The sequence below is a fragment of the Branchiostoma belcheri genome, unplaced genomic scaffold (genome assembly GCF_001625305.1).
Source record: "Branchiostoma belcheri isolate BF01 breed outbred unplaced genomic scaffold, Haploidv18h27 scaffold14, whole genome shotgun sequence".
NCBI classification, from domain to species: Eukaryota; Metazoa; Chordata; class Leptocardii; order Amphioxiformes; family Branchiostomatidae; genus Branchiostoma; species Branchiostoma belcheri.
In genome coordinates, this window is record NW_017802824.1 from 2424108 (window position 1) to 2433441 (window position 9334).

The 9334-nt window shown below is 44.7% G+C and overlaps 1 protein-coding gene across 1 annotated transcript; it reads right to left on the minus strand.

Moving 5' to 3' along the window:
- Positions 1–3: 3 nt before the first annotated feature.
- LOC109464730 (proteoglycan 4-like) lies at positions 4–3468 on the minus strand. The gene has a single exon (XM_019761803.1). The coding sequence runs from the start codon at positions 3247–3249 to the stop codon at positions 475–477; it is 2775 nt and encodes a 924-aa protein (XP_019617362.1). The 5' UTR covers positions 3250–3468; the 3' UTR covers positions 4–474.
- Between the last annotated feature and the right edge of the window lie 5866 nt (positions 3469–9334).

The following is a 9334-nucleotide window of genomic DNA, read 5'->3' on the forward strand; positions in this document are numbered from 1 at the left end:
ATGTGATATGTCTTCACTCTCCTGTTATCTTTGGTACTTGACTTCTGTATCTGTATACCCGGTATAACCACCCATAGGAGTAGCACACCAGCTGTTTCTGTGACGTTGCTGTTATACAGCACGCATAGAAGATATTTCAACCATATTTACAATTTTTATACACTTTTGGTGGCTTTTTCTACGTATTTACACTGGCGACGACTCACTGTTCTTTCAGGTCAATAATTGTACCGTTCTTCCTGTGTATTTGCTTGTAAGTCAGCATGTGTCAGTTCATTTTTTCCTGATTCTTGATACATGTACTTTGCTTTTTTTTCACACTTTTGCACATCAACTGGAATATCGATTATGAATCGCTTCGTTTTTGTGTTGGCGCACTTACCTCAATTGTCATACTAGAACCTTTCTCTATGCTCTCATATCTTTTGTACATTCTCTGTCTCACTGCACTCATCAAAACGTCTTCGTGTTCACTCACATATCTTCGTCACATGTCATGAAGTCATCTTCTTCAGACGTACTCTTGCTCATCCCTTTGAAAAACATCCGTTTGAATTTTCTCTTTCCCTGTCTGGTCTGGTCGATTCTGTTCAGCTGCGGACTCTTCAACGTCACAGTCGTCTCGGAGGTGTACGAATGTTCTGCTATGTTTACTGATGACGTCGACGCGTCGTCCCAGCAGTCCGCCATGTCTGTTGTTGGAGTTGATGGCGGCGTATTCGTGTCCTCAGATTCAGCCATACTCGGCAACCGCGTGGGTTCGGAAACACACCTAGATTTTGTACCCCTGGGTAGCGAGGGACAGGGTGTGTCGATCTGACAAGTTTGGAAGTCGTCGTCGGATGCGTCCTCCGGCATTTCTTCGGGCCACGCGAATGCAGGAGCGGCGTCTGAGTCAACTGGGGAGGGCGTCTTGGCAAAGAACATGCGGGGAGGTGATGGAGTATGCCGGGGTACAAATGCCGGGCTCCTAGGAGGAGTCGGGCTTGCTTGTGCCTTGATGTCCGTTATCGAAGAACAATGACTTGGAGCAAGGCTAAGTCTGGGTGTTCTTGGTGGGGACTGTATTGCTATCGGTGTCCCTGGTTGTGACAGCCTTGGGCTCCTCGGAGGGGTTTGTATCGGTGTTCCCGGTAGTGATAATCTTGGGCTTCTTGGAGGCGATTGCACTGCAGCTGGAGTAGGTGGTCGTGCTATTCTTTTAGGTGAAACAGGTGGGCTTATTAACGTTACGTGGCTGGTACTTAGTCGTGCTGACTTCGGAACCGGGCTTAACTGGCTTGGCGTTGATGACGTTGTCCGCAACAGGCCCTCTTCTGCATCAACTGGTGGACATGTTGTGGCCAGAGAGTCCGTGCTGGCTGTTGCTTGATCTAACTTTTTCAAAGGTAGACGTGAGACGGTCGGGCTTGTCTGTGCCATCGGGACGTTGGTCGCGGTGTAGACGTCGTCGACAGGGATTTGTATAACGCACGGCGTTGTCTGTTTTCTTATCCTCGCGGAATCTGCCGAATGCCTCCTTTTCGTGATGTACGCGTTCGTAGCGATGTCGTCTTCGTCCTCAAACTCCGGAGCGATGTACGCTTTCCGGGCCCGCGTGCGCGGCGTGTCCGGCGCCTGGTTCCGCCTGGTGACCTGGTCAGTCACGACTATGGCGGGAGTAGCAGCATGTCTGGACGGAGGACTTCTCGATCGGACTAACAGGTCGTTGTACTCGTTATCCGTCACCGAGTCCGTGCGGGGAGACCGCAGCGGTTGAATGGTTGACTCCACCGCGTACGTCCCTCTACACGGGTCCCTTCCGACGACGTCTTGCCGCCGTAGGACTCGTCTTCTCTGCACGGGGCTGTGACCGATCACCGAGGATCTCGGCAACTTAGGACTAGCTGGAAACGATTGAGCTGGAGCCGTCTTCTCCAGTCTCTGTGCGTGCGTGTGTGCTAGTGAGGGAGGTCTTTTCATCTTCGGAGTGGTCGGACATGGCTGACGGGTCGGCGCTGGCGGAAGTGACGTATTGTGCGTGTCAAGTTGAACCGGATGTGGAGGTTGTGCTAGAAGAGGTGATCTTCTTGATGGCGAAGATTGCCGATTCCTCGCACCCGGGTTATCATCGTCTTTCTCGGCTTCTCCGTGCGCATCCGTGCCGACTGCTTCTGGCCGCGGTGGGGCCAGGAGGTTGGAGGAATGTCCAGCTGCAGAATCGACACAGTTCTCCTTATTCCCGTCAGCCGAGGCGTTCTCCTCGCGATCGGCGGCGTACATAGCTACGTCCTCCCGCTTGACCTTCCGCGACAGTTTCCGCTCGAGCCGCCTGACGATCGACGGTCTCCGATCGACGCGCTCGCCGTTGGCAAGAACCCGGGGTTTCCTCTTCAGCCACGAGGGTCTCCTCTCGGGTTCGTTAAAGTACTTACTTTTCAGGATCTCCTCCGGAGTTGGACGTGACCTTGGTGTCCAACTCAGCATCCTTTGAATAAGATCTTTTGCCAGAGGAGAAACAGAAAATGGCAGAGACATCTTTATCAGAAAGACCTTTGACTGTCGCTTTAACTGGTCAACCTGTCTCGTGCTGATGCCCTTTTCCTTCAGTACACTCTGTCCGATCAGTATTCTGTAGAGGATGCAGCCAAGTGCCCACACATCTGCTTTGAAACTGAAGCCATCGCCCGAGAGCACCTCGGGGGCGATGTAGGTCGGAGTCCCTCGTATTTTACACGACTTACCGTCGGCAAGGTTCGTGGCAATGCCGAAGTCGGCTATCTTAACCTCCATGTCTTCAGTCAGTAAGATATTTCTCGGTTTTAAGTCCCCGTGCACGATTTCCACGGCGTGTAGATAGCTGGTTCCCTCGACTATTTGGCGGAACCAAAACTTGGCCTCGCTGTCCCCCACCACAGGCTTCTCTTTCAACATGTCCTCCAATGATCTACTGCAGTACTCCATAACCAGATAGAAGTGTAAGGTGTCCTCGAAGAAGCTATGAAAGGCTATGACATTCTGGTGAGACAGAGAGCTGTGGATCTCGATCTCCTGCCATTGGGAGTTACAGCGGTAGCGGTCGTGGTGGGCCTCCTTTTTCCGGATGACTTTTATAGCGAGTTCCAAGTCCTCGGTATCGCTTACCTTGTAAACCGCCCCGTACCCTCCCTTCCCGAGCAAGTCGCACACTTTGTACTCCTCTCCTGTGTTCGGGTCGGTGAGAAATCTCGGGCGAGGGGCGGATCTCGGTAAGTGTACCTTGATAGACATGTTGGTTGGTCCCCTTCTCTCTCACTCTCTTCCGCTCTTCAGTTATATCTCTGGTCCTGCGTTGAAATCGTCATCAGGGGTTAAATATCCGCAGCCTGTACGCTTCGTATGGTGGCTGGCTATCAATAAACACTTACAGAAGCGGCCCCAAAATAGCAGCAGCTGGCCCCCTTGCGTCAGGCACGGCATACGCCAGACTTGGACCGTTGTTGACTTAGGCGTGCTTTGGCGGTGCCCTATATGTAGGAAAGTAAAACCAGGATGGTCGAACCGCTCACTCCAAGGGTTGGGGTTTCTTTGTACATTTTTTTTGTCAATCATCGAAGCATTATAAATAGCACTGCAGGTCTATAAATATACCTTCACAAGATGTACTATTTTCTACTTATCATGAAGATAGTGATGTATGAAGTTTTCATTCTTTTAAGGTAACCAAGGCTCTCGCCGTTCTATTCACATCCAAGTCTTTCGACTCGTCCGGGAAATGACGTAAACGACCGGGGCATCAGAGCTGATAGTTGGTCGATGCTTGATAATTGGTTCCAGGCGAAAGCTTAAAAATAGCCTTATCAGTACACTTTTAATCAAACTGACAGCGGGACTTTACCGTACGGTCTGGGGTCAAGCCCCTTTACTTTCCTTGACTTTAAGATCAGAAATGAGCTCCTAAATAACAAAGCGAGAACGTTGCAATTTTCTACAGTAACTGCTCATCATGGCCATTTCACAATGTTGCTATCCAGTATCATTGAGAGTGTAGAATTGAGCTAAATACCATATAAACAAAGCGAGAACGTTGAACTTTAAGAGACCGTATCAGAAAACTTGCTCATGATGATGTTACGGTAACATCATCATGAGCAAGTTTTCTACAGCCCATGATGATCATTTCACAATGTTGCTATTCAATATCATTGATAGCGTAGAATTGAGCCAAATATCATATAAACAAAGCGAGAACGTTGAACTTTAAGAGACCGTATTAGAAAACTTGCTCATGATGATGTTACCGTAACATCATCATGAGCAAGTTTTCTACAGCCCATCACCATCATTTCACAATGTTGCTATTCAGTATCATTGATAGCGTAGAGAGATGAACAAGATATTGCTGTAGTTTATATAACAATCCGAAACAGCAGCCGTGGCGACTCTTGACTGGGCTAATACTAATAGTATTTCATGAAATAAGCCCAAGTCAAGAGTCACCACGGCTATTATAAACTACCGAAACAGCAGCTTGAAATACTTCAAAATCATCCTCATATCGATTCTTTGACCTGGAATACAAGAGTCCTGAGCGGTACGAAACGAAGCTGTCACACTGATTCTAGGGTTGAAATATCCTGCACCAACAGAAGTCAACCCACGACGAATCAGGTCTAAGTTATTCTGATTGATGAAACGTACGAGTAGTTGTAGACTGGTGTCCAGTCTACCGTGGTTGGAGCATGTTCTCTTCGGGGCTGCAGAAGCTCTTCCCCGCCCGACTCAGCTAGGTTCCCCGGTAGCCTGCACAGCGTTAACGGGAGTTGGAGTTAGAGGTGGGGCTAATCAACTCTGGGCGTATCACATGCGTAAACTCTCCTACCGAGCGGCATGTTTAGCTGGACGGGGGAAAACTATTAGAGCCCCGAAGACAGCCTGCCCCGACCACGATAGACTGGATACCAGGCTACATGTATAGAATAGTGGCAAACTGCCAGCTGACAGTGTTATGTCTACCGGTACTTGTTCCGCCGCCTCTCCCAATATTGGCCTTCGGGATGACGCAAGTCCGCTCCTTGTGCACACAGGGCTGACGACCTCGCACCCTACCGAGGAATAGTCCTCGTTGTCCCCATACTACTGGAGCTTTATTAGAGCTCGTAACTTTTCTTTATGTCTTATATATGCTGGAGGCACAAAAAATAAGCCGGGGCCCGGCCAGGCTGTTCAAATGAACAAAAAAATGCATATCAAGAATATATACAAATCACGCATACTTATTTTTTTTTACCTTTTAAACGTTTTGTGAGTTTTGTTGTCTTTTCGTTCACACAAACTGCCCGGCCGGGCCCCGGCTTGGAATATGTTACCCTCACGTATATCGACCCAATGCTAAGGTCACATTTCCAAACCGGAGTCCGGCCGGGCTGTTTGCATGGCCGAGAAATAAACAATTCATATTCGAATCCTTACACAAATAGAGTCCATTCCGCGTCACCAAGTGGGTTGTTATTGTCATTATTTAGAAATGTTTTGAATTCTTTGTAATTGTTTGTCTAAGAAATTTCATAATTTGGAAATATTTTGAACATCTTGTCAATATTCTAAATAATTCCCTGGTTTTCTAAAACGTTTGAAATATTCCTGATGTGGAATATGACATTTCCAATAGTTTCTAAATATTTCTAACAGCACACCATTTTTTACCATTATTTCGAATTATTTCTAACATTTTGTAAATAGGTCAGTGGGATGGGAAGGAAGTAATTCACACATCCCTGTGAAGTACAGGGTAGACTGCCTGGGTGTCAGGCATTGATGCCTTACAACAAAAGAGCCACCAGTGTCCAGCAGTGAAATCTAAAAATATACAAAAGAATACAGAAGAGAAGGATTAGCACCTACTTTTATGGGGGCAATTACCCACATCTACCATTTTTCATTTGTTTGAAATAGTTCTAAATATTTCGAATAGTGAAAGAAACAAATGGGTAGTTCAAATTTATTCTAAATAAAGAGATCTTTGTACAGTCACTTTCAAAATGTTTCAGAAATATATAAATGAATTCAAATATATTCAAATTTTCATTTTCAAATTTTTGAAAAACTTAGAACTTTTGTTACTAGGGTATTCTTTTCTTCTAAATAATTCAAACGTATTAGAAACATGGAGAAAAAACCCACCCGGTGACGCGGAATCGACTCTAGTACTCATGTTTATTTTTTTCAACTTTGTTTTGTTGTCTTTTAAAATTATATCATATTTGTCGTTCTAAGAAACTGTGTAGCCGGGCCACAAGTTGGGAATTGTAACCCTAGCATCAGTTGATACAGTTGATACGTGCGAATGCCACTGTGAAAGAACAAATTTATTTACAAAAGGCTGACATTAATCCTTAACATTTGTGTTGCATATTTTCTCGTCATGTATTTGATAGAATGGTATAGCACCCGTGTAAAAAAGCAAAAATAAACATGACAGTTTTTTTAAGCTTTGTCGCCCTTTTGATTTTCTTTATTATTGACACAGAATTTGTACATATTGTTACGGCATAGCTGTGAGTATAGTAAAGGCTTGTGACCGGACACGAGGCACATTGTTGATACTAATGTTAGCCATTGCACTGCGATGAGGCCATGGTCCCATTCTAACAATGTTTGAGAACATTTATATATAGTATTTATCCTCTAGAGTAACAGCATTACTCTGGTTTCCGTTTCACAGATAATCCCCGATCTAAATCTGACAGCCTGTCTACACTAATATAGATATCGTAAAGCTGAAATGTACCTATGCCATAGTTCAGCTGATACAAACGAAGCCACACTCTACATGCTCTAGATCTTGTGTTAGGCCACATCAAGTAAATTTTATGGATGGCACCCTCCGCAGACTCCAAATCTAATGCGGTAGGGCGAAAAAAAAACAAGGCGGGCCAAAAAACAAGATTCCTACAGTTTCAAATTTTGAAGTATTGTGCTAAGTTTACTGCCAACTACAACACCCATTTCTCACTGAAACAACTTAAAAACAAGAAGCCATAGGTGACAATTCTCCGTGAAGTATTATATATTGCAACAAAAAGAAGTAGCCATTGGCGACAATTCTCTGTGAAGTGTGATAAATCGAACAAAGAAAAAGTGTTTAAACGCGCGTCGGCTCAGTCATCTTAAGACGCAACAACCAATCAGAGATGCGAAATGCCGACACGTGACGCCGTATTGCATACAGTCTAAACAACGGGGAAGGGCGCGCGATGCCCGAAATATTTTTGCGTCAATATTCAGCGCCGTGTTTCAAGAAATTAATACCGGGAAACAATTCCTTGTCTTGTTTTGAACGCATAAACCTGCATTTACGCTAATGTAGTATGATTCAGGGTTACTTTTTTACCTCCATGAAAAATGGAGGTATTGTTTTTGGCGTGTCTGTCTGTATGTATGTATGTATGTCTGTGTGTGTGTCTGTGTGTGTCTGTCTGTCTGTGTTTCCGCAACTTTGTGGTCAGCATAACTTCAGAACGCCTTTATGGATTATGATGATATTTGGTATGTTGGTTAGTCTTAGGAAGACAAACGTCAAGGTCAAATATGGGCCTCCTGGTGGATGACCTTGGTACTGCAGCAGAACTTCCGGTTTTTGTATCTTTTGTCCTGAACATGCTATGGTCTTGATGTTTTGGTGACAGATTGCTTTTCCTGTCAGGAATAAGTGGTGTGAGTTTGGTCCCCCTAGCAGCTTGTTTTGGAACTGCAGGGCACTTTCTGGCGAAATGTTTAAAAGCCAATAAGTCCAGATAGGAACAACATATTTTCATAATTTTTTGTGTGTAGGTAGCTGAGAGAGATGTACATGATTAAATGCAAATTATGCAAATGAGGACTTTATTTGCATAATTAATGAGGAAATTCTATGATTACAGTGTTTTACATTAAGGTTCCGGGTCGGAGTTTAATTCTGACCAGAGTCTAAGTAAGTGCGCAGTAAATCGCCGGAAACGTGACTTTGTATGGTATGTTTTGGCCGCGATATCCCTGAAATCGTAATATCTGTGTACATATCTTTGTATTTTCTGAAAAGCCTGTTAGTTGTAGCCTATATAGGTGGCGTAATGTTGGTGGTCCAGCTAAAACTTCCTGGTATTCGTCCGCGCGGATGGTTATGTGGCCTTTTCGCCTGACCGCCGGGATGGTACGTTCTATATGCGTTCTGGGTGTGTTCGGGCCATCGAAGATAGCGATAAACTTATCGCATCGATTTTAATTAAATTCAAATTTTGGAAACATTAGGTTCTGAGCTTCTTCGAGTACTAAGCCGTTACCCTGGGAAAATTCGTTTTTTCCATGCAGCCATGGTTAAAAATGACGAAAAAATGACCCCTTTTTTTCAAAATGTACTTTGATGTGCCTCATTTATCCCTAAATAAATTGGGCGCAGAAAATATCAATCAAGTGTATTGATAAGCGGCACGGCACCCCTTTCCACCAAAAGAGTGAAAAATTCCGACCCGCATTTAGTACAGAAATGACAGCCCGTCGGGCTGAGGGTGTCAAATTGCTCGAAATACGGAGGGAAACTCCGGTCCGAGACCTTATACTACTTTCATACATGTAATGTATGTAACCTATGGCAGGCAGAACATCAACAGATACTAATTATGCAAATGATGACCTAATTTGCATAATTTATGCAAAAATTATTTGATTTCTTAATGATGAATAATGGGAATGTCATACTTGGGACATCTGCTGTAAGTTAATCAAAAGTTAACATACATCACGATGCATATATCATGTTAATGCGGAGGTAATTTGCATAATTAAAGAGGAAATTTACATTTACATATCAAGCCCATATTTCATGGAGGTATGAAATCTCGGAATTCTTGTTTTTTATCTGCCATGGCCAGATTATCTAAAGATGTGTGTATTGTGTGTACAATATACAGAAAGAGAAATGTACATCAGGTCCGATCATCCGATTTTCACGTTTCGGTTTTTTTGGACTCGGTTCATGAACGTATTTTGGTTTGGCTCCTGGAATGTGCTCCCGGGACTGTCTACAGGGAACACTCGCACATTCGCGGTGTATCAGGACAGCGCGACTGGTCGGCATTAGCGCAGTCCCTGCAATTAGTAACAGTTGCACATCAATCCGGCCGAAAGCATGATTGTGTAACACAGGCTACTTCTTCATATACCGGCTCATACTACAAGACGCCTTTACAACTAGCAAATCATAAAATTACCCGATCTACTAGTATGTGCGGTTTACCAGCCCCAGACCACATCCGACCACGAGGCAGAATACATTGATGGGTTGCTCAAAAATATTGTCCATGTTTACAAAGAAGCGGCCAGCATGCTCGTTGCTAGG